General features: G+C 38.7%; 2 protein-coding genes across 5 annotated transcripts in view; one reads left to right on the top strand and one right to left on the bottom strand.

The window, feature by feature from the left end:
• The window catches only part of CENPP (centromere protein P), a 222,945-nt gene that overhangs the window by 63,806 nt on the left and 134,274 nt on the right, over nt 1–24,865 (top strand). The gene's annotated exons all lie outside the window — the stretch shown is intronic.
• OGN (osteoglycin) lies at nt 1,135–20,909 on the bottom strand. Its single transcript, XM_077911112.1, has 7 exons — nt 20,754–20,909; nt 19,557–19,805; nt 17,337–17,427; nt 8,074–8,232; nt 5,988–6,190; nt 3,818–3,913; nt 1,135–2,958 (listed from the first exon to the last, which is right to left on the bottom strand). The coding sequence occupies exons 1-7, from the start codon at nt 20,868–20,870 to the stop codon at nt 2,788–2,790; spliced, it is 1,086 nt and encodes a 361-aa protein (XP_077767238.1). The 5' UTR covers nt 20,871–20,909; the 3' UTR covers nt 1,135–2,787.

The raw sequence follows: 24,865 nt of genomic DNA, 5'->3' as shown, positions 1-24,865 counted from the left end.
TAAAGCTAGGGGTCCACCTGCATTCTTTTGCATGTGGATATCTGATTTTCCTAGGTTGACACCTTTGTTGAAAGTTATTTGACTGTAAATGCAAAGTTTTGTTTCTTGGATCCCTGATCTCTTCTGTTGTTTTATATGTTCCTGTCCAGGCCAGTACCACACTTTTGATTAATGTAGCTTTGTAATTCACTTTTGAAATGAGAAAGTGTGAGTTCTCCAATCTTATTCTTTTCTAATTTCTTTTGCCTATTTGGAGTCCCTTGAGATTCCTTATGAATTTTAGCGTGGGCTTTTCTGTTTCTTCAAAATATGTAATTGGGGCTTTGATAGGGACTATGCTGAGTCTGGATTGCAGTGAGTGATGCGGACATAGTAACTGTTCTGTCTTCCAGCCCATAGACACAGGGTGTCCCCCCTGTTGGCACACGGCTTCTTTAGTTTCAGGAATGTTTGTAAGGGTAAATTATTTTTAGGCCCTAATTTTTTTTTTAAGATTTTATTTATTCATGAGAGACACACAGAGAGAGGCAAAGACATAGACAGAGGGAGAAGCAGGCTCCCTGTGGGAACCCAGTGCAAGACTTGATCCCAGGACTCTGGGATCACGCCCTGAGCCGAAGGCAGATGCTCAACCGCTGAGCCACCCAGTGTTCCTAAACCTTAATTTTTTAAATTATCAGTGTCAAGAATGAATACCATTTCTTTAAGATATTGGGATCAACAAAATTTTACTTTCCCTTATTCCTTTATTTGTGACCAAATGGCATATATGAGGTTGTCAGGTACTTCTATTCATATCTTCTTATGTGGAAGTCTGAAATAGTCTTTTAAGATAATTCTGTAATTCAGACCTCCTACCAGTGTTCTTTCCTAATTATTTTATGCAAATCACATTCTTTTGAATGCTCTAAAATTTGAGTTACTTTGGTTTTTTTTCCCCTTCTCTAATTTGTTAGGTAAAGAGTGAGAGAAACATGAGAGATGTCTCCTCTGACCACTTTTCCTGGTGTTAGTCCCACCACTCAGCTCTCCTTTTTATCAAATTTATTTTTCCAGATAAAGTTATAATTTGTTTCCATTTATTTATTCAAAATTGTGATAAAAATTCTATTTATCCCCAATAAAACAGAGCCCTTGGTTTAAATGAATTTTATTTTGCACTATTCATGCATATTCAGTTCAGATGTGCTCACTATTATGCTAGGTACATTGGAAGTATAAAGAGAATATTGGATGTGTTTAGTGAGCTTTCAGAAAAATGAGGCATGCACACAAAATAATGAGAAACTAGTATATAGTTAATGATTACTATCAAAATAAATGAGTTAATAACTAGTATAGGGGTAATTATTATGACCTTAAGAGATCACAGATGTTTTAATGAAAAAGTCTCATCTTTTGGTCAACCTTGACAAATGGGAGAAAGATTGAAAATCAGATAGGAGCTTATTCTACTTAAGGAAAGCCAGAAAAATGTTTAAAAATATGAATAGCTATTTGTTCTGGGAATGGTAAATGGAGACCAACTTGATTCTAATGTATGATTTATGTTGGAAACAGTATTGGAAATTTTTATGTGCATAGTTCAGACTCATGTGTCCAAAGCACTCGTAGTTTTGGAAGTAACCCCAGTGCAGTGTGGGGACTTTTGAGTGGGTTTTGGGCAAGAGGGAAGGTTATTTTAGGAACTTTAATCCTGCAGCGTTGTTCCATCATGAGTCATCCCTATTAGAGTGCAGATGAATTCACACTGTGAAATGATCAGTTAATCCTGAGTCTTTAGAAAATGTTGCTCCAAAGCTTTCTTGTGAAGATACAGTCAGTTTGCATGACTGTGGTGTGCAGTAACACCATAAAATGAACTGTTTTCATGTCTTACGTTTGAACAGATTTAACCACGAGATTCTCATTGCTATGGTGGTAAAAAAGGATTCCTCAGTACCTGTCATATTTGAAAGCCTTTACAATGAGGAACTTCATAGCTATTTTTTGAGAAATAGAATGGACATTTAACTTCTTCGTTTTGTTTTATGAGTGTACTGATTGTGGTCTGCTTGACTCCTTAAAATGTTTTATGGTAGACTTGGAATGTTAATATTTACAGGAAGGAAAATTTTGTACTGTTTTACTAAAGCCTTTAACTGTATGACTACAAAGCAAAATAACTTTGCATATTACTCTATTAGGTCTTTATCAGAGAGTAAAATTATGCTTTATTTGGAAAGGTTTGCCTAGATAGGAGAGTAATACCCTGAGAAATAGGGTATATAATAGGTATATAATAGCTGCCTTAATAGAGGGAAAACAGAGTTCCTACTTCATAATGAATAATGTGTGAATCATAAAAGAAAAATGGGAGATCACTGGAAATACTTAGTTTTTCAAAGTTTTTGGAACTTCTTCCTTAAATGCTTTAGGGATCCAGTAAAGGCCAGGAAAGACAAATAGTTGAAAGTTTCTTGGACTTAATCCTTTCATTTCAATATTAATGGAAATAATGCTTCTTAAATTTGGGTATTTATATGAAAAACATACCTTTTAAATGGCAGTATGGTATAAACTATAAGGATTTTATAATGCTGTTTAAATATTTTTACATTACTTTGTTTTGAACTTTGGATTCAATTTTGCTTATTATGCGTAAGATTTTGAACATCCTTGTTTAAAACGTAAAGTTCCTCATAGTGGGATACAAAATTAATATTAAATATTTATGCTCCTTTAGACATTGTTGAGACAGATTACATGCATGTGTATACTTTGGTTTATATGCTGCATTGGTAGTGGCTAAAAGTATGACCCTACAGGCAATCTTTTCAAGCAGATAAAACTGTTGGGATGCTTTCCCAGGACAATGGGGTTGCCCTCCAGGCGTATCTCTTCAATGCGGTCCCGAATATAACGGGTGTCATTAGCCTTGCAGAATGTATCATCTGTGATTGAAGTTATGTTGTTAAACTGAAAAATAGAAGGGAAAAATTGTTCAGAAGTTTGAAATCAACCTTTTGTATGCTATGTAATAGGATCTTGCAGAATATTCTATCTAAAAATTGATTTTGAAAATATTGTGTATCCTGTGTATCCTCGTAATAATAAAACTCTTTCAGCACGACCAGAGTCTCCCTCCAATCCCCGCCTTTTTACACCTATGGTATTATGTTGGAAGAACACATTACGTATTACTCAGAGTAATATCCATGTGGCAGAAAATTCTAAGCATAAATAAGATTATACTAGCTAGAGAAACCATCCCATTCTAGAGTGTCAATTCAAAATGAGTACCATGTCCTTAAAAATTCCTTAAAAAAGTAAAAAGGACAAATGTGAATTCTTGTGTTGATGAAAGACCAATTTTAGCTTAGTTTTTTTTTTTTTTAAGATTTTATTTATTTATTCATGAGACACACACACAGAGGCAGAGACAGAGACACAGGCAGAGGGAGAAGCAGGCTCCATGCAGGGAGCCCGATGTGGGACTCAGTCCTGGGACTCCAGGATCACACCCTGGGCGGAAGGCAGATGTTAAAACCCCTGAGCCACCCAGGCCTCCCCATGTGTCAGATTAACTGGGAGATGCTAAATGCACACCTGACAACAGACTGTACTCTAACAATAGGCCTTATACCTAGGTTGCTGATCCTTTCTTGGTTCTCTGGACAGCTGGGGCTTTCAGGCAGGTGAATGAGCTGGACTCTAAATATAGTAATATTTCGATAGGCAAAATTTACATGTGAATAAATGAATTTCCTAGTGAGTTCCAAGATTGACCAGTAGTAATTTAAATTAAAGTCAGATATTGTGAAAGGAGCAATCCTACCTGTAGATGAATTACACGGAGACTTTCTGGTAAATTAAGAGGCACAGATTCCAGGGCATTGTGGTCCAAGTAGAGGAAGGAGAGGTGGTTGAGTTTCTGTAAGGAAAAGGTACTTGGCTTGAGCGTCACTGAGGTCAGTACATTACTTTCACAGGACTCCTGCTGTGTACACATGTACATGCATATACATGTGTGTACCTGTGTACATGAATATATATATGTGTGTATACAAGTGTATACAGGTATTGGTGTAACACCTATCAGTGCTATTAATTGCTCGTTTGGTAGTTATTTGGTTTTGAGGATTTTTTTGTTTTCAGAAGTAGTGTATTTTCGTCCTTTAAGAAGGATGATAATGCCCTCCTGCATCCCCACATTTCTCTCCGCTCATCTGACCTGATTTCTAGCAAAATGAATACAGACATATCTTAGAGGTATTGTGGGTTCAGTCCCAGACCACCACAATAAAACAAATATTACAATACAGTGAGTCCAGTGAATTTCTTGGTTTCCTGTTGTATATTAAGGGTACATTTACACTATACTGCAGTCTATGAAGTGTGCAGTAGTGTTAAGTCTAACAGTGTACATATCCTAATTAAAGAATACAGCTAAAAGCTAACCATCATCTGAGCTTTCAGTGAGTTGTAATTCCTAATGACAGATCACCATAACACATGTAATAATAATAAAAAAGCTTAAATTATTGCAAGAATTAGCAAAATGTGCAGAGACACAGTGAGCAAATGCTGTTGGAAAAGTGGCGCCAGTGGACTTGCTCCATGCAGGGTTGGCACAGACTTTCAGTTTGTAAAAACACAGTCTCTGTGAAGCACAGTAAAATGACGCACAATAAAATGATGTGTGCCCATGCTCCTAACTGATGTGCTTGTTAGTAAGATGTTTCCCAGAGCAATTTATTAAATACTTTAGTGAGGTTTGACTTTTTCCCTGGAAAGGTCTATGTTGAATTACTCTTCATGATCAGCAAGCTCATTGCTGTGTATTGTTTTATGATTTCAAGATGAAATGCAAGTGTAAAATTCAGAATATTCAAACCCTTCTTTTGTGAAGTGTTGATCCACTCCTTTTTGGTCTTTACTATTCGTTAGTCCATGGCTTACCAGTCGGAATCACATAGCTTCACATTATATGGATTTTTTTGTTTGTTTTTAATGTGAGTCCTGTTTTGAAAAGTCTCCTGATAATCCCTTAACTTTTGAGGAACTCTGATGTGCCTTTAGAATAATGTCCCTTACAGCTGAAAAAGAACTCCTTAAGTGTAAACAAACAAAAAAAAAAAAAAAAGAAAAAAGAAGAAAGAAAAATGGAGTATTTTTACATCTTCTGACAGATTATTCATTTGTGGACAAATTGTACATTTGTGTGATTATCATTAACTTTATAATACTTGATAGAGTTTCTATTAGTTGTTATCACTAGAAGCCACAAACTTCCCTTTTGATGAGGTCTGCTGCCAATAGTAGCACGATCATCTTTTTATCTGGGGTTCCTCCCAGGACCGGGAGCGGGTTATCACCTGTGCAGGACTGGGCTGAAACAGTGATTTCTCCATAGGCTGTGCATTTGGACACAGCCTAGCTACCTTACCTTTTTCCCGTACCTGTATCTTGAGTTATTAAATTAAGAAATGTATTTAATGTTAGTACATATAGGATTTTATACTAGTTGTGATTATTAGAATTCAAAAGAAAGTCTATAGAATTTTATGGGCTAATATTTTTCAGTAGTAAAAGTAAAATTCAGTGTTTATTTTTGGAACAATAATTTTCTGGCATGTGTAAATTACTAATATGGTAAGGAAAAGAAACACAGGAAAACTCCCATTTTGAGGTTTTATAGCATTCTGGTGCCATGAGGGTACAAACCACATCTGTGTAAATGAGTATTTGCTGTGTGAACAGGTGAAAAAGCTGCAACACAATGTAGTCCCACGAAACAAGGTAAAGTTATGTACTCCAAGCGAGGTGCACAAAAACTAGATTGAATGAGCCCAATAATAGGACTATTTATTGTGGAAATAATGTCTTCATTTATGAAATTAAAATAGTTTTTAAATATAAAAATTTTAGAACAGTATTTCTTTTATCATATCATCATTGGTTGTATAAAACTGATACTGTGTTTGGTCATAATATAAAATACTTACTTTGAAAGTATTTGCTTTGATTCCTCTACTCTTGATTTTGTTGTATTTTGCATTAAATAAAGTGAGCTTAGGAGGAAGAACTGGAAGTTTCAACAGTTGATTTTCAGCTAGTGTAAGTTCTTCTAACAGAGAAAGTTTTGAAAAAGTACCATCTTCTATATCTTCAATCAGATTTCCCGTAAAATCAAGTCGTCTTAAGTTAGCTTGAAGGAAAAATACACAGAAAATATACAAAAAATTTGAAGTTAAAGTTTCATTTATGTGGACTGAAGAAAAGCATTGGTTTAACAGGTCATTCAAATATCTTTTATTTTTAGTATCTAATAGAGTGTAATTAGTAGATCAGTAAACATTGTTGAACTCAAGGTGAGCATCTGCTCTGTGCCTGGCCCTGATGGCCTTTCTCACTCAAGTCCTGGAATCTCAGGGTTGGAAGGAAACTTAAAGTTCATAGTGTCCTTCCATCCTTCTGTGTTTGAATTCTCAGGATGCTGAGGCAGTTTGAAACAAATTCTGGTTGCAAATCATAGGAAGTAAGCATAATATTTGATTGAATAGAATCATGTAGGTATATTTTGGACTTTACACCAGCATGTTGCATTGTGAGTGTAGGTATGTTATCTTAATCTCTCTATACCTTACTGCTTAATAACAACAACTAGGAACATTCCCTAATTTGTTAAAGTGATGCAGACACAGACATTCAGTTTATGTGTTTGACTTTTATATGTCTAGGATGGTAAGGAAATGAAGTCACTTCTCATTCATTATTTGTGGTAGTCCCTGCAAACACTGAGTTAATGACTATGGACCATTGCTCCCTGGGAATATACAGGGTTGGGTTCCTATGAGCCTCTGGTCACACATTTACATCAACCAATTGGTACAAAATTCTATGCATGTTTCTGTTGAAAAGCACTGTAGTTAGTATGTATTAGTGATACGTTAACATTGAACTCATCATGACCATGAGCACTGCAGCTCACGCTGGAATGAAGATGACCTCACACAGTGTCTTTGTGAGCAGCTTGAGCACTGCACTTGGGGACCACGTTAAATAGGAAAAAGCACAGCAGTTTGGAAGGTGTGATGCTCAGAAGACTGGACAGGACACTTTACAGTGTAAGAGCTGATACAGGATGGCAGAGGTCACTTTGTTTGACATTGGCTGGGTAACCCAGGTGTGTTGCCACCATGCACATGTCTACATATAGATACTTTGGGTCACAAATTTTACCAAGTAGGTGAGTTTGAAAGTGTACATCCACAACTAAAGAGGCAAAATTGTCCTTGGACCGGTTGGGAGCTACCAGTTACAGCGTGAATGCTCTTAAGGTGGGTCTCCTAAATGTGCAGTGGGCCAGTGTGCGTTTCTGGGCGTGATTTTCTTCAGACGCACCTGACAACATAGCAGGCGAGAGGATTCTTTAGAAGTTGTGATCTAGGCCTGGGACTTGGCAATACAGAAGTGGGGCAATGTGGTGCACTCACGGCAGGGGCCCTAGAGGCCAGCATCCCAGAAAGGGGTTAAAAAATGCATTAGCTCCACATGGGAATTGTGTGAGGAATTTGGTGCTGGTTTGTGACCATGCCTGGGCCTCTCCTCAGACCTAAATTGAAATCTCTGGAGACTAGGGCCTGGTAGCAGTATTTTTATTTTTAGTACACAGCCAGGTTTAAGAACCCTGAGTTAGAGTACAGAAAAGCAGACTCTATGCTTGTGGTGAAGGTAGCATTGTGAATCAGTTATTGGGATTAGAGAAGCACTCCAACTATGCTGGTGCTCCTGCCGGGCTGAGGCAAACGAGTCTCAAAGTCCTGAGGTTGAGAAGGCATAGTTGCCCAAATGTTAGATGGGCTGTCAACATAGACATCGAAGTCACCAATAAAGAAAGATGAGAGGGGACACTTGAATGGATAGGAGATGAACCAACAAACCAGTCGATTTTTGTGGGAAGTATGTCGATACTTAAATACTCCAGCAGTGACTACCCTAGATGTGATGGGCCACAAGTGCCTAAAAATGTGTGTTTATATGAGGTTAATACTAACGTGAGTTAAAATGAATTATTTAAAATTAACTTACGTATATCTGCAAAATCTCTCGCAGTCAGCTTTTTAATTTTGTTGAATCGTGCATAAAGATAGGCTGATTCCTTTGGCAAGGGTGGTACAGCATCAATGTCAACTTCTTCACAGTATACAGAACCACTTAAGCAAACACACAACAAGCACGTGGGCATTTCTAAATTGGGAAACAAAACCATAAAAATACAAACTGATATGCTTTTATCCAGCTTCCACTGTGCATGATTATTTTGAAATTCATCTATTATCACATGTATCAGCAGTCCATTCCTTTTTATTATAGAGTAGTATTTCATGGTATTAATATAGTCCTTCCTTATGGGTTTTTGGTTTTCAGGTTCAGCCAGGTTTTCTGGCTATTTCCTGGGAAACCTGCTGTGAACATTTATGTAGAAGTCTGTGTGGATGTAATTGCTTTTGTTTCTCTAGGGAGAATAGGCTAGATCAGAGTGGCTGAGCACCTGCAGAGGAAAGCCCCACACTGTGTTCCATACAGGTTGTGCCGTATCACAGTCCTTCGGCAGTGCCTGAGAATTCTAGGTTCTCCACGTCCTCCTTGGCATTTGGTTTGATCAGACTTTTTAATTTAGCCATTCCAGGGAGGTATGTTGTGGTATCTCATGTTCTAATTTATATTTTCACAATGACGAATAAGTTGAGCAATTTTTTTATAAACTTATTTGCCTTCCACATATTTTCATGGTAAAGTGTTCATATCTTTTGACTATTTTTATTTATTTTTTTAAAAGATTTTTATTTATTCATCAGAGAGAGAGAGGCAGAGACACAGGCAGAGGGAGAAGCAGGCTCCATGCAGGAGCCTGACGTGGGACTCGATCCTGGGTCTCCAGGATCACGCCGTGGGCTGCAGGTGGCACTAAACCGCTGCGCCACCAGGGCTGCCCTCTTTTGCCTATTTTTAAAATGATTTTTTGTATTGTTATTGAATTATGAGTATATATTGTAGGTATAAGTTGTCACATTTCTGTTTTGCAAATCTTTTCCTCCGTGTGGCTTGTCTTATTTTCTTATCAATGTCTTTTGACTGGGAAACATTCTTTTGCTTCCACATTTTTACTTAAATTCTAGTAAGTTAATACATAGTGTAATATTGGTTGCAGGAGTAGAATTCAGTGATTCATCACTCACATACAACACCCAGTGTTCCTCACAAGTGCCCTCCTTAATGCCCATTCCCCATCTAGCTCCTCCCCCACCCACTTCCCTCCATCAACCCTCGGTTTGTTCTCTAGAGTTAAGAGTCTCTTATGGTTTGCTTCCCTCTCTCTTCCTTTTTTTTTTTTTTTTACTTCCCATATGTTCATCTTTTTTTGTTTCCTAAATTTCCCTTATGGGTGAAATCATATGGCATTTGTCTTTCTCTGACTCCTTTCACTTAGCGTAATACCCTCTAACTCCATCCACATCATTGCAAATAGCAAGATTTCATTCTTTCCGATGGCTGAGTAATGTTCCATCATATGTATACACACACACACATATATATATACACACACACACACACACACACGCACACCACATCTTCTGTTGATGGACATTTGGGCTCTTTCCATAGTTTGGCTTTTGTTGATATGCTGTTATAAACATCAGGGTGCATGTGCCCCTTCTAATATGTATTTTTTTTTCTGTATTTTTGTATCTTTTGAGTAAATTCCCAGTAGTGCAATTGCTGGGTCATAGGGTAGCTCTATTTTTAACTTCTTGAGGAACCTCCACACTGTTCTCCACAGTGGCTACACCAGTTTCCATTCCCAGCAACAGTGCAGGAGGGTTCCCCTTTTTCCTCATCCCTACAATCATCTTTTGTTTCTGGTCTTGTTGATTTTAGTTACTCTGCCAGTTGTGAGGTGATTTCTTATTGTGGTTTTAATTTGAATTTTCCTCATGCCAAGTGATGTTGAGCATCTTTTCATGTGTCTGTTAGCCATTTGTGTGTCTTCTTTGGAAAAGTGTCTATTCATATCTTCTGTCCATTTCTTAACTATATTATTTGCTTTTTGGGTGTTGAGTTGGTAAATTCTTTATAAATTTTGGATACTAACCCTTTATCAGATTATGTCGTTTGCGCATGACATCTCCCGTTTCCTATGCTGCCTCTTAGTTTTATTGTTTCCTTCTCTATGTAGAAGCTTTTTATGTTGACCAAGTCCCAATCATTCATTTTTGCATGTTTCCTTTGCCTATGGCAGCATGGCTAATAAGAAGTTGCTGTGGCTGAGGTCAAAGAGGTTTCTTCCTGTGTTCTCTAGGATTTTGATGGTTTCTTGTCTCACATTTAGATCTTTCATCTTTTTTTTTTTTTTTTTTAAAGATTTTACTTATTTTTAGAGGGAGAGTGTTGTGTGTAAATGGGGGGAGGGGCAGAGGGAGAAGGGGAGAGAGAATCACAAGCAGACTCCACACCAAGTGTGGAGCCCAAATGGGGCTCTATTACACAATCCCAAGATCACCACCAGAGCAGAAACCAAGAGTCAGACATTCAACCCACTAAGCCACCCAGGCACCCCAGGTCTTTCATCCATTTTGAATTTATTTTTGTGTGTGGTTTAAGCAAGTGGCCTAATTTCGTTCTTTTGCATGTTACTGTCCAGTTTTCCCAGCACCATTTGTTCAAGAGACTTTTTTCCATTGGATATTTTTTCCTGCTCTGTCAAAGATTGGTTGACCATATGGTTGTGGGTCGTCCATTTCTGGGTTCTGTATTCTGTTCTGTTGATCTATGTGTGTGCTTTTATGCCTGTAAAATACTGTCTTGATGACCACAGCTTTTTTTTTTTTTTAAGATTTTATTTATTTATTCATAGAGACACAGAGAGAGAGAGGCAGAGACACAGGCAGAGGGAGAAGCAGGCTCCATGCAGAGAGCCCGACGTGGGACTCGATCCAGGGTCTCCAGGATCACTCCCTGGGCTGTAGGCGGCACTAAACCGCTGTGCCACTGGGGCTGCCCATGACCACAGCTTTGTAATATGACTTTGTAGTCTGAAGTTGTGAGGCCTCCAGCTTTGCTTTGGTTTTTCAGAATTGTTTTGGCTATTTGAGGTCTTCTGTGGTTCCATACAAATTTTAGGATTGTTTCTTCTAGCTCTGTTGGTATTTTGATAGAGATTGCATTAAATATATAGATAGCTTTGGGGAGTATAGACATTTTAACGTTTGTTCTAGGAACAAACATGATCATGAAATTTTTTCCCATTTTGTTGTGTCGTCTTCAATTTCTTGCATAAGTGTTCTATAGTTTTCAGAGTACAGATCTTTTACCTCTTGGGTTTATTCCTGGGTATCTTACTATTTTTGGTTCATTTGTAAATAGGATCAATTCCTTGATTTCTTTTACTGCTGCTTCATTATTGGTGTAGAGAAATGCAACAGATTTCTGTATGTTGGTTTCATATCCTGCAACTTTGCTGAATTTGTGTCAATTTTAGCAATTTTTTGGTGGAGTCTTTCAGGTTTTCTACATAGAGTATCATGTTGCCTGAAAATAGTGAGTTTGATTTCTTCCTTGCTGATTTGGATGCCTTTATTTCTTTTTGTTGTATGATTACTGTGATGAGGATTTCCAGTACTGTGTTAAAATAGTAATGGTGAGAGTGGACATCCTGTCATGTTCCTTACTGTAGGGGGAGGGCTCCGAATTTTTCCTCATTGAGGATGATACTAGCTCTGAGTTTTTTGTATGTGGCTTTGATGATGTTGAGGCTTGTTCCTTCTGTACATTTTATATTTTAATGAAGAACAGTTAATTCCTTTATAGTTGTACTTTTTGTGTTGTATTTAAGAGATCTTTGCAACACTACATTATTATCCTTTTTTTTTAATTATATAGGGTAAGCTCTTGATATTTAGGTTTGGGGTCCATTTTTAGTTAATTTTTATATATGGTCTCAGAAAGAGTCAAAGCCCTTTTTTTTTTTTTTCAACCTAGAACTACCTGACTTTTCAGCATCATTTTTTGAAAAGATTATCTTTCCCCCAGTATGTTGCATTGGCTTTAGTGTAAAAAACCAGTTGACCCTATTGTCTAAATATATTCCTGGATACTTCTTGTTTATTTTTTTTATTTTTTTTTAAGATTTTATTTATTCATGAGAATACACAGAGAGGAGAGAGAGGCAGGGACACAGGCAGAGGGAGAAGCAGGCTCCATGCCGGGAGCCTGATGTGGGACTCTATCCTGGGTCTCCAGGATCACGCCCTGAGCTGTAGGTGGCGCTAAACCGCTGAGCCACCGGGGCTGCCCCTTCTTGTTTATTTTTATGCTAATATACAATTTTGTGCTTCCTGTAGCATTTTAGGTACTGTAAATCCTCCAACTGTATTCTTCAATACTGTTAGGCCTATTCTGAGTTCCTTGCATTTCCACATCACTTTCAGTCAGCTTCTTGATTTCAAAAAGCCTGCTAAAAATTTAATTGTTATTGAGTTAAATATGCAAATTGTGAAAAATTGGGGCACTTAGGTGGCTCAGTGATTGAGGACTGTGATTGAGTGATTGCCTTCAGCTCAGATCATGATCCCAGGGTCCTGGGATTGATTCCACATCAGGCTCCCCACAGAGAGCCTGCTTCTCCCTCTGCCTGTGTCTCTGCCTCTCTGTGTGTGTGTGTCTCTCATGAATAAATAAATAAAATCTTTAGGAAAAAAAAAAGTCAATTACCTGTTGCTCCATGGGCTAAGATGGACATTGTGTTAGTAGGCACAAAAGTGATGTGAATCTTCTCCATCTGCCTCAGAGCTCATGGGTAACCAGGTACAGTGCCATCCAGCAGTAATGTTTTGCAAGGAATGATTTTTCCTGAGCAGTAAATCTCCACCATGGGCTTAAAATATTCCATCACCCATGTTGTAAACAGATGTGCTATCCCCGGCTTTGTTGTTCCATGTAAAGCACATCGGTGGAGGAGATTTGGCATGATTGCCAAGGGCTGCTTTTCAGAAGGGTCAATGAACATTGGCTTCCACTTAAAGTCACTGGCTGCATTAGCCCCTAACAAAGTCTACCTGTCCTTTGAAGCTTTGCAGCAGACATTGCCTTCTTTCTAGCTGTGAAAGTCCTAGATGGCATCTTCCCACAGAAGACTGTTTCATCTGTATGGAAAATCTGTAGTTGAGTGTGAGCACCTCCGTGCACTCTCTTCACTGGATCTTCGGGATCACTGGCTGCAGCTTTTCTGTCAGCACTCGCTGCTTCACCTTGCACGTTTACATGATGGAGACAGCTTCTGTCCTTACCCCCGCCACCTTCTGCCAGCTTCCAGCTTTCCTTCTGCAGCTTCCTCACAGCTGCTCAGCCTGTGCACAACTGAAGAGTCAGGGCCTGGCTCTGGGTGAGGCTTTGGCGGAAGGGAATGTTGTTACTGGTTTGAGCTTCCATCCAGACCAGACTCTCCATGTCAGCAGTGAGGCTGTTTCACTTTCTCATCATTCAAGGGAGTTCAAGGGAGTAGCCCTTGGAATGTCCTTCAAGAACATTTCCTTTGCCTTCAGACCTGGGCTCCTCGTTTTGCACAAGAGGCCTTGGTTCTGGCCTGTCTTGGGTTTTGACGGGTGTTCGGGGAAGGTTCATGTCTAGCTTTCGATGGAAAGTGAGAGATGTGTGACTCTTCCTTTCACTTGAATGCTTGGAGGCCACAGTAGGGTCATCCATTGTCTTAATGTCAGTAGGGTCATGTCTCAGGGCCTAGAGGGGCTCCAAGAGGAGTAGAGAGATGGGGGGATGGCTGGTCCCTGGAGCAGTCAGAGCACATACAACATTTATCAGTCACGTTGCCTGTTTACTATGGGCATGGCTCATGGTACCCCCACATTATGGTGTTGACATTAAAGATCACTGATCACAGGTCACCGTTACAAATAAATGGACAAGGTTGAAATATTTTGAGAGTTCCCGAAGTGTGACACACAGGCATGAAGTGAGCAAATGCTGTTGGAAAAATGGTGCTGGTAGACTGGTGCCACACAGGGTTGCCATAATTAAAAAATAAAAATAAGAAATGCAAAATTTGCAGAGTAGAGTAAAACGGGGGTCTGTACCTCTGTGTCCAAACTATGGTCTTCTATTGTAGTCCAGCACCACCATGCTCACTCTGGCCTTCCCCGCCTTACCACATTTATAGCAATTTCTCCCACTCTGAGAAACCTGGCTCTCATATCCAGGGTAGTATTTTACTCAGTACTAGTAATTTACCCAGTGTAGTGTTTACCCAGCACTCACACATTAGTTTCATTATTGTTGACCTGTAACGCAGTAGAAAACAAACCTGGAATTGTACTGTTTGTCCATTCTATTTTGTCTTTAGCCTGAAGTCCTATAGTCAAAATCCTGTGTTTAAGGGTCACTTGGATTAAATTTGTTTCCTTTTAGTGTGTTATGTTATTCATTTAAAATGAAATTGTTTCCAATTGTATGCCAATTCTATCTCATCTTGTTGATTTTTATTTATAAATGTATTTGTTAGTTTACCTGTGTGAAATATAGCCTTGTTCTCAAATCAAATCTATACAGAAAGTGTATACTCAGGGAAGTCCCAGACCCTCCTGCCCCCCATCTCTCTCTCCTTTCCACCACTGGTCCCTTCTGTGACAGGTTGCCTTTCTTGAGTTTCTTCTCACACAAGTGAGCTGATGTATTCTTTCTTTTTTTTTTTTTAATTTTTTAAAATTTATTTATGATAGTCACACACAGAGAGAGAGAGAGGCAGAGACATAGGCAGAGGGAGAAGCAGGCTCCATGCACCGGGAGCCTGATGTGAGATTCGATCCCGGGTCTCCAGGATCGCGCCCTGGGCCAAAGGCAGGCGCCAAACCGCTGCGCCACCCAGGGATCCCTGATGTATTCTTTCATCTCTTTTCTTGGATGAAAGGCAGCATGCCATAGTCTTTTGCACTTTGATGAGAGGTGTTTTTTTTTTTTTTTTCCATGTAATATATTCTGGAAATCACTTCTTGTTCATAGAGATCTTCCCTATTCATTTTTATAATTGAGTAGTATTCACCGGTGTAGATTTTTTGATAAATATTTTATTCATTTATGAGAGACACACAGAGAGAGGCAGAGACAGAGAGAGAGGGAGAAGCAGGCTGCATGCAGGGAGCCCGACGTGGGACTCCATCCTGGGACCCCAGGGTTACTCCCTGGACTGAAGGCAGGCGCTAAACCGCTGAGCCACCCAGGGATCCCCCTCCCTGGTGTAGATTTGCTATACTTCATCCAAGCTGTCTTCATTGTATGGATTGTTAGATTGTTTCCAGAATTTTGCATTTGTGAGCAGTGCTTCTGTGATGGTATGTATGTATATTCTTCCTTTCAGAGGTATATTTGTAGGGTAAATTCCTAGAAGTTGATTGCTATATCACAAAGTAAATGCATGTTTGGTTCTGTTAGATATTTTTTTAACTCCTGTCGAAAGATATTATACTAATTTGTATTCTTCCCAGCAATATATGAGGGTTTCTGATACTCCATGGCCTTGCCAGTGGTATAATATAACAGCTTTAATTTGTGGCTATCAGGTTAAAAATTTATATCTCAGGGCAATTTAAACTTACATTTCTCTATGTGTGAGATAGAACATCTTTTCACATGTTTAAGCGTCATTTTTGTGTCACTTTTTGAATTGTCCTCATATTTTTTGCTGTTTTTTCCAATGGATTTTTAGTCAATTTTTTCCTGGATTTTTATGTGTTATTTATAAATTAGAGATACTAACTTTATTTCTCTCAGGTTTCAGTTGTGTTTGACTTCATTTATGATGATGCTCTTTACCACGAAAACATTTGATTTCATCAAGTCAAATTTATTGATCTTTTTTAGTATTTTGTCTGGATTTTGAGGCATCCCACACCCAGATTATCGTCTCATATTTGCATTGTTTCACTTTTTACATGTAGACCCTAATTTATATGGAGGGATTTGTTTTTCTGAGTAAAGTATGGATCTAATTTTTGTCTCTTCAGTTGACCACTCAGTTGTCCAACACCAGTTTTTAAAAATTTTTTTGTTTTCATTTATTTATCTAAAGACTTTATTTGAGAGAGAGCGAACATGAGCAAGCGAGCAAGAGCAGGAGTAGAGGCAGGGGGAGAGGGAGAGGCAGACTCCTTGCTGAGCAAGGAGCCTGACCGTGGTGGAGCTCGATCCTAGGACCCTGAGATCATGACCTGAGCTGAAGGCAGACGCTTCACGACTGACCACCCAGGTGCCCCTAAAGTTCTTATTTATATTCCAGTTAGTTAACAGCCTTGTTTTTTAACAATCACCATGATTTGAAGCCCCTAGCAGCTCCGTTGGTGGAGCCTTGGTCTCTTGATCTCAGGGTTGTGAGTTTGAGCCTCTATGTTAGGTGTAGAGATGACTTAAAAATAAAATCTTTAAAAATACCATTTTTACTTCAGTGATTTAAGGTGACTTCTCTATGATATACTAAATTTCTATATGTATTTCTATTTCTGAACTTTCTGTACTTGCACCAGTATTACATGTATTTAAACACAGAGACTTTGTGTTCTATTATGAGATACATCTGGTTCCTGAGGACAACTGTCATGTTTCTGTGAGTCTCTGGCTATTTGTGCAAATTTGATTTTTCCATGTGAACTTGAGAATCAACTTCACCACCTTTTAAAGGAGGTTATTGTAAATTTAGGGAGAGCTGACATCTTTATGATACAGAATCATCCTATTCAAGAGCAAGGGATGTCTTTCCAATTAGTGTGTGTTTTTTTAATGTTGTCATGTGAAATGCTGTTCTTTGATAGATCAAAAATAAATACATAGGAACAATTAAGAAAGATGTTATTTTATAATTTTCTGTTTTCATTGAAGTGTATATTATTTATATATATAGCCATCTCTGTGTCTTCTGTAAGTTTGTTGCAATTAAGAATTCATTTTATTTCCATTATCCTCAGGTTGCACATAGTATTTGCAGATCATTGTTGCTAAGTCACTGTTTCTGAAATTGATTTTATGCAGATGGAAGCACACAGTGTGTACTCGGGACTCGGATTGTTCTTGAATGTTCCTGCCCCTGATTCTCACTCATAGCACGGAGTGGCAGTGGATGTCCCAACTAACACACCAGCTGACTTTATCATTAGAGATAAAAGTCCACTGTTTGAATTTAATATAGCTTGAGGTCATTTTTTATACCATAAAGAATAAATTTCCATTATCTATTTATTTATTATTAAAATGCTCCTTTTAAGATAATTAGATGAGAGGGTATGCACACTTACCATCATTTTCCTTCTTGAGGGGTGGTAGCATTACACGCTCATCTTTTTGTAATTGAAGACTTTTCTCTTCAGGTAGTATAGTTTCTTTTTCCTATTAGAAAAGTAAAAAATTGTTATTAGGTTTGAAAAAGCCTAATTTTGAGTTTTAACTTAAGGTTATGGGGTGCCTGGGTGGCTCAATGGGTTGAGCATTCCAACTCTTGGTTTCAGCTCAGGTTGTGATCTCAGGATCATGGGATGGAACCCCACGTTGGGCTCCACGCTCAGCAGGGAGTCTGCTCGGGATTCTTTCTCCCTCTCCTTCTACCCCTCCTCACCTCTCTCAAATAAATAAATCTTAAAACTAAAGAGCGTAGGATCACAGATAGCACCTGTCTTCTCATGGTCATAGTGGCATCTCCTTTGTGCTGCATACATAATTCCACTTCATCATTCATTAACTTATAAGGCAAATATTTGTGTAGCTTGTTTTCACTCCAGACTGTCAACTCCTTGAGTATAAGAAAGAACCTGGTCTGTTTTTTGTTTGTTTGTTTGTTTGTTTGTTTGTTTGTTTTTTAAATCTCCAAAAGCTGAACTCTGTGCCTCCTAATTAATATATTGAAATTCCAAATGGGAGCTGAAAGGGGCTCTCTGACTCAGAATTTAGTTTTTCTGAAGTGAAACTTGAAATGAGATCCTCTTTATGTAGGGTAGGTCTTTTAATTGTTCTTTATGGTCTTGCCTTAACTGAGTTCCTGATGACAGATTTTACCATGTTCAGCAGGATTGAAGCACAAGTCATGGTGCATGTGCTGGGCACTGAGCAGGCTTTTGGCTTCTTCTGCATGTGGCCCATCATTATCTACATGCCTGCAGTACACCTGGCCCTTTTATTCTTTCTGCCTGCCCCACTGGGACCTCCAGTCCAGGCTGTTAGCCCTGGGGGTCCATATCACTCTCTCCTATCCTGGAAGGGAACATTTTCTGCCATTAGACTTAATGTAGATGGCGTGGGGCCACAGTGTGTACTCTCTGAAAGCACATTTGCCTTCCATCTCCATCTTAAGTCCTTTTTCCTCCCACATGGCTTCTGCTTGAACAGCCCCTTCACTCTGAATCTGTATATTAAGTGCTGTTGAATTTTAATCCACAAATATGAGTTCCTACATTTATATTAAGAGCAGAACTTCTAAAGCAATGTGAAGAGAAACAAAGAACTTACTACTTTTTAGAGACCATGGAATTTTGAAATTATTTTCTTAACTTAAAGATTCCAATCATCCATGTAAGCCAATAGTTTATTTTTATGATAAGCACTTTTAAAAAGAATTTCTGAAGCTATGACTAGTGGTACCAATCCTTTTTGTCTTAATATTAGGCAAATATAATACCAGCATATTAACTCCATTGAAAGAAATTATAGTGTTAACATTTGGTCCTGTGTACTAAAAAAGAAAAAAAAATCAACATTGTTATATATTTGGCTGCCTTTCTCATTTTCCATTCTATGTGTGCACGTGTGCATGGCACACATGCATACACAGAGTAGGCAGGAGCAGATACTTATGTGCTGCATTAACTTTTTCCTTACCCAGCTTTCATTTCTGTGTGCCAAGAAAACCACAAGTAATTACTCAGCCCATGCAAGTGGAGTATGAAAGATGTGATATGAAGTCATCCCTGCAGAGTATTAACTGAAGGACAATTACAGTCACTTCGTACAAATTGTTAGTCTAAATTGTTGAAACTGATTAAAAATTAAGCCTCACATTGAGGCGTTTTTCATTTTTTGTTACCATATGTAAGTTATTGTGAAATGCTGTAGAAACCAAAATAAGCAGTATTTATTTCCACGAACCACTTCTTTCTAAAATAATAAACCTTAAGCTGGTAATCCAAGATTATTTCTCCTAATACACATTTCTTCTATTTTATTTTGAGGCAATATAATACACAAATATAGGGCATTGTATAACACTACTTATAAATCTTCAACCAGTAAGAGATCATCTTAAATTTTATGTTGGTTGCTATAGATACTGTTTGGTTACAATAGATTCTTTTTATTAATTTGGGAGACATGCATACTTTAAAAATATAATCTTGGGGATATTTTGAATTACTTTCATTTAAAGTGCTTTTTCTTTCCCTTTACCTTATCAGACACATTAGAAAAAAACCTATGCATTTAAATGGGTGACTAATTTAGAAGTTTAATTTAGGGTAGAAATAAAGTACCTTAATATTTTTTCCATCCAGATATTTGTCCTCAAAGTCTTGACTAAACAAGGTTTCTTCAAAATTATCTGTTCCATAATCATAGGTCATGCGTGAGTCCTGCAGAGTTGGTGGTGCTGGCTCTGTCAGAGGTATAAACAGGAGCAGGAAAAGTGTAGACTGCAGAGTCTTCATGTCAGCAAAGTCAAGGTGACTGGAAGTTAATAAAGCTAGTGGCCTGCTGACTGTGGGACAATGCTCTCTTTTTCCCTGGAAGTAAAAACGCAGACCATCGAAGCAATATTTAAAAGCTTAGAGGACTTTTGGCAGGGTATACTCAGTAGGGGCCAGAGAACAATATTTAACCCTTAGTGATCTTTAATTAGATGCTAAAAGTTTTCATGTATCAGTGACGTTCTTAAAAATAGTTTCAGAAAGTGGTTTTATTTATTTTTCTGTCAAAACCCAAGCAATGTTGAAAATTTCAGTTTGTTAATAATTAGGTGCTTTAAACAAGGGTACTTGTATGCAATTGAAGTCTTAGGATACCTGTAGTTTAAATAGTTAAAATGAAGACTCATGATCCTGTCTCATGTGAGTTAAAAATATCATATTTCAACTTTGCTATTTTATAAGAACTCTTGATTTGTAATGGTAGGAATAGAAATAAGTTCCAAGAGTTTTAAAACTTTAAATTTAACATGAAAAGTAATCATTAACACTTCTAGGTGATAAAGCATATGGGAAAAGCCATAATTTTAATTTTCTTAGTCTTGTAATTTTCATTGACATCATTATTTTTAGTTAATAGCATTGCTTTTGGAATTTATACTATGAAAAACACAGTACTGCAGACTAGAAAAAATACAGAATTTAATCAAGGATTTTGAGGAAGATTCTCTTAGGCTTCTCAGTGATGCGCATTTCAGAGTTTTAAAGTAATTTCAGACAGAATCAGAGTTGCTGGTGCTGCATTGTAGATGCCAGCTTGTCAAAAATCAGTGGCTAAAAAGCCTGGTTTTGTGACTTTTGCAGCAAGGTTCTTGCCTGCAGGGATGTTAAAATTATCTAGTGACATATTTAAGTGCTTGTTACAATTGTTCAAGGTAACTGAAACTTAAAAAAATTAGAGGTGGCCTTTGCATTTATCAAGACTGTTCGATGAATCCCACATCTTAACAAATGATATTTAAAAGAATATGTGAAAGAAGAGCCTACCGTTGTAGCTTTTTTGAAGCTTTTTGTGGTTTTCCTCAATAGAAGTTCATGCGTGTGTATTAGCCCCAAGTGGTAGGTGAAGGAGGAAAGCTGTGGATCAGTTTCAAACTGCTGCATGGAGTTTCAGGGCCCAGCAGCTTTAAATGCAGTTTGCATGTGGTAGAGATCCTTGCCAACATTCTTTCTCTGGGGTGAAATGTAGTGTGTTGTACTGGAGAGCTGTGCTTAAAACATTTTCAACTGCCGTGCTTGGTCTGCTTCTAATTACCGTAAGCTTGTGTTATTTTTCACATGTGTACCTTGTGTAATGAGCACTAAGGTTTCATGAGTATTATTTGTAAAGACGACATAGCTTTAAAGTCCTGCTTTTTATTTTAATGCTTTCCCAGAAGATAAAAACTTCTGCTTTTTCAATGAAATAAAACACCAAATCAAAACCTAGTTTGTGCTCTTAATTTTATGAGGGGTAAAAATATTGCTGTAGTACCATAATTAGTATATAGTCAAGAAATTTCCAATGCAAAAATTACTTTTAGTATAAATTATCATGTAGTTTAATCATTTGGGGCCCCCCTCCTTTATTTTAGTTACATGTAATAAAAATCCAAGTCTGAGAAATCAGCTTTTAAAAAATACATTTGATTTGTAATTCAGAGTTTTGATAGTAAAGATAGCTTCGTTTGCTAAAATAAGGAAACTATAAAAATCATTTAAATTGTAAATTTGATTTTTAAAAGTTTAAATGGTATTTTAGATAACTATATATGACCATCGTAAAGATTCACTTTCATTTTATCACTCTTTGGTGCTCTTAGCACTCAGGGTAACATTTCTTTCTCCTCTAAACCAAAAATCCAATAGATATGGGTATGAATAAATTTTATTATAAAACAGAAAAGAATACCAATTTGTTCTTTTCTATTTAAAATTGTCTTTAGAGTCTTTCAAATTATAGCCTGGAAAATCTAAGACTTGAATGCTCATGATTTTATTTGAATGTGAATTATTTTGTATTTTGTTGTGATATTCTCTGGTTTGGGCTGATAGAAATTGACAATTTTATGGCTTTAAGGATACAATAAAATATTCAGAGTCTTTGCAAATATCTTAAAATGAAACAGCAAATACTGGTTAGTTTGTTTTGCACTGTGTGGCAGATTTGTTGGGAAGTGAACAGGATAGATGTTAAATGTCAGATTTAGAGAATCCTAGAGATGGGACGCTTTACTAATGTCAAATACAGTGTGATCCTTTGTACTACAGAAAATTATACTGTGAGTTATAACATCTCTCCTTGGGAAGTCATGACCAGTGAATACAGTTTTATTGGTATTCATCCATGAAGTAAATTTATTGGGCACCAGTTTCTGCCAGAAGTGCAGACAAATGCACTCAGACTACTAAAATGCCATTTCTCCCCTGAAGGCACTTCCCTGGTTTGCAGTGATCTTGAACAAGTTAACTTCTTTGGACTTCAGTGTTTTTATCTGTTGTACTGTAGTTACTGCCGAGTTTTTCCAACCTCCGCGCTATTGAAATCTTGGAGTAGATCATTCTTTGTGGTGCGTTGTAGGACATTTTGCAGCATCCCCACTCTCTGCCCACTAGATGCCAGTAGCATTCCTCCACCCCTCGCCCCCATCAGCTGTGACAAACCAGTATCATCTCAATACTTTGTCCCTTTGAATGACCAAACACATACTTATAAATCACAGCACGGCAATCCATCCCCTGGTCCTTGAACACGGGTCCCTCACCGCCAAACAATGATAAAAGTCAAAAGATGCTGGTGCACTACCAGAATCCCATTCAGTCATTAATAACTGTTCAGTCATGGGGATCCCTGGGTGGCTCAGCGGTTTAGCGCCTGCCTTTGGCCCAGGGTGCAATCCTGGAATTCCGGGATTGAGTCCCACATCGGGCTCCCGGCATGGAGCCTGCTTCTTCCTCTGCCTGTGTCTCTGCCTCTCTCTCTCTCTCTAATTCTATCATGAATAAATAAATAAAATCTTAAAAAAAAACTGTTCAGTCCATGCTCATATTCTCATATCTTATGAAAATGTCTCCCAGGGCAAGGCCACTTAGGTTTGCAGGCTTCTGTGCCAACTGGTCAGGTTCTAAAAGCAGGAGTGGTCTCAGTAACGTCCTTTCAGGTATCTGGTATCATCGAGCTGAGACAGTATCTCTTGCTCTGAGCCTCTGTCTGGGTGTCTGGGTAACGCTGGATTTCCCTCATTACATAACATACTTATTCATTCCCTTACCTTTAGCTACTGCTTTTTATTCTCTCTGTTTATACCCAAACTTCCCCATCTCAGAGAGGGGTATTGGATCAGGCTCCTGTCCTGGTCTAGGTTGCAGGCAGCAGTACTGGCATGGTGAGTCCGTCCCCTTCAGTCCACTTCTGTTCAGATGAGGTTAGGCACATTCAGCACTGGAGGTTCATTTTACCACCAGGAAGCGCAGTGTTGCTCATGGTTAGCCCCACTTTTATCAGGTGGGTGAAGGCACATTTTGCCCCATTAGGCCCCTAGGAATTCCACTGGAAAGGCTGTAGACATGGAATCGTCCTTGCTTCCAACCCTTGTAGTGGCAGCCCTGGTCCACTGTGTCAGTTAGGGGGAGAAAAGAAAAAGCTGAGGTGATGTAGAGAACAAAGAGCAAAGGCACCTCCCCCCCCACTCTTTCCCAGATCCACCAGAAAACACATAAATGTATCCAGTGGGGACACTCCTTTAGCCACATTCATGTTCACGTTGAGGTGAGCACACCTGTGCAGGCTTGTAAGCCAACCTTTCCTGTTTTAGACAACCAATGTTTAATTGCCCATCCTAGTGCTCTATAAAATTCTTTCCGTAAGCTGTTTCTCTCTGCTCGCGGTTGGACATTAGGTGAGTTCCTTGGTCTGAGGAGAGGACAGCTGGCTGTGGAGTATTTTCTTTTCTGGTTTTCTGTATCACTCTGAACGTTTGCATCTATCACCAGGTCAGCAAAGCCCAGTCCAGAGTCAGTACCTCTTCCTGTCAGGAACCCTTGATAGCCTCCAAGGTGACCACATCGGGGTGCGTTCTCAGACACGTCAGGACCTTTCCATAGGGTCTCTGCTACACAGCACCTGTAGCCTCTGTCTCTCCTGTTGCCAGAACAGTTCATATCGGCATTTTGTGCCTCAGAGGGTGCAAGAGATTCTAGATTCAGCCGGTCTCTGCAGTGCTGCAGTCCCCCCAAATGTACTCATTTCCTAGGCCCAGGTGGCTGTCTCTAGGGAGCACTTGGGGATGGATGCATGTCGAATCTACTCATCTTCCAAAACTAGAAGGCAGGTTTTCTGGTGGGTATTGACATGTCCAACATTAATACACTTCTAAAATACCCACAGTTATTTCCGTAGAGCTGTGTTCCATATGGACATTCCTGTTAGTAGGCCAAGATTCCAATGCTGTTCTGCCTGACCATATGGCTGGGCTATTGGACACTGCTCATGAATGAGTAAAAATCTATACATAGGATCTCTTAACATTGTTCGATTCCTCATCACTGCTATAAAAACAGCATGCAGCTCCACACACCACACTGATCTGTTTTTATATTCTCTAGTCAGGTTGGTGGCCTTCCAGACAGGATGTTGTCCATTCACCTTGGAACTGTTGTCCATAAACCAGGCAGCTCTGTTCTTCAGTAGAGAGCTGTCCATAGGGCACTGTCCACGTGACAGTGGAGTGCAGCCCTCTGCACAGCTCCAGAATCAGTCCTGGGGGCATGGAAAAGCGGTTCCCTGCTCATAAGAATCTCCTCCTTGCATTTCCGGGCACTGCCATCCCCATTAGGGAGTTCCTGCAGCAGCATCCTAGACATGCTAGTAAAGCCCCTCAAATACTAATTCTCTTGTCCAAAGTTCTTACAGTCAGCCCTGGGAGGCCCTCACAGGCTCTTGCCATAGGACCTATTCTAGGCTTCACAAAGGGTCATGGCACAGAGAATTGTCCCTACCAGCACTCCATCTTTGGAAGTTCCAAACACTTAAGCTTACCAGTTTATTAAAGGTTGTGACAAAGGAACTGACTCCACAGTGAATTGAAGAGATGCAGAGGACAGAGTCTAGGGAAGGCATA

Source organism: Canis aureus, chromosome 1 (genome assembly GCF_053574225.1).
Source record: "Canis aureus isolate CA01 chromosome 1, VMU_Caureus_v.1.0, whole genome shotgun sequence".
NCBI classification, from domain to species: domain Eukaryota; kingdom Metazoa; phylum Chordata; class Mammalia; order Carnivora; family Canidae; genus Canis; species Canis aureus.
This window is presented reverse-complemented; position numbering and strand designations above follow the sequence as displayed.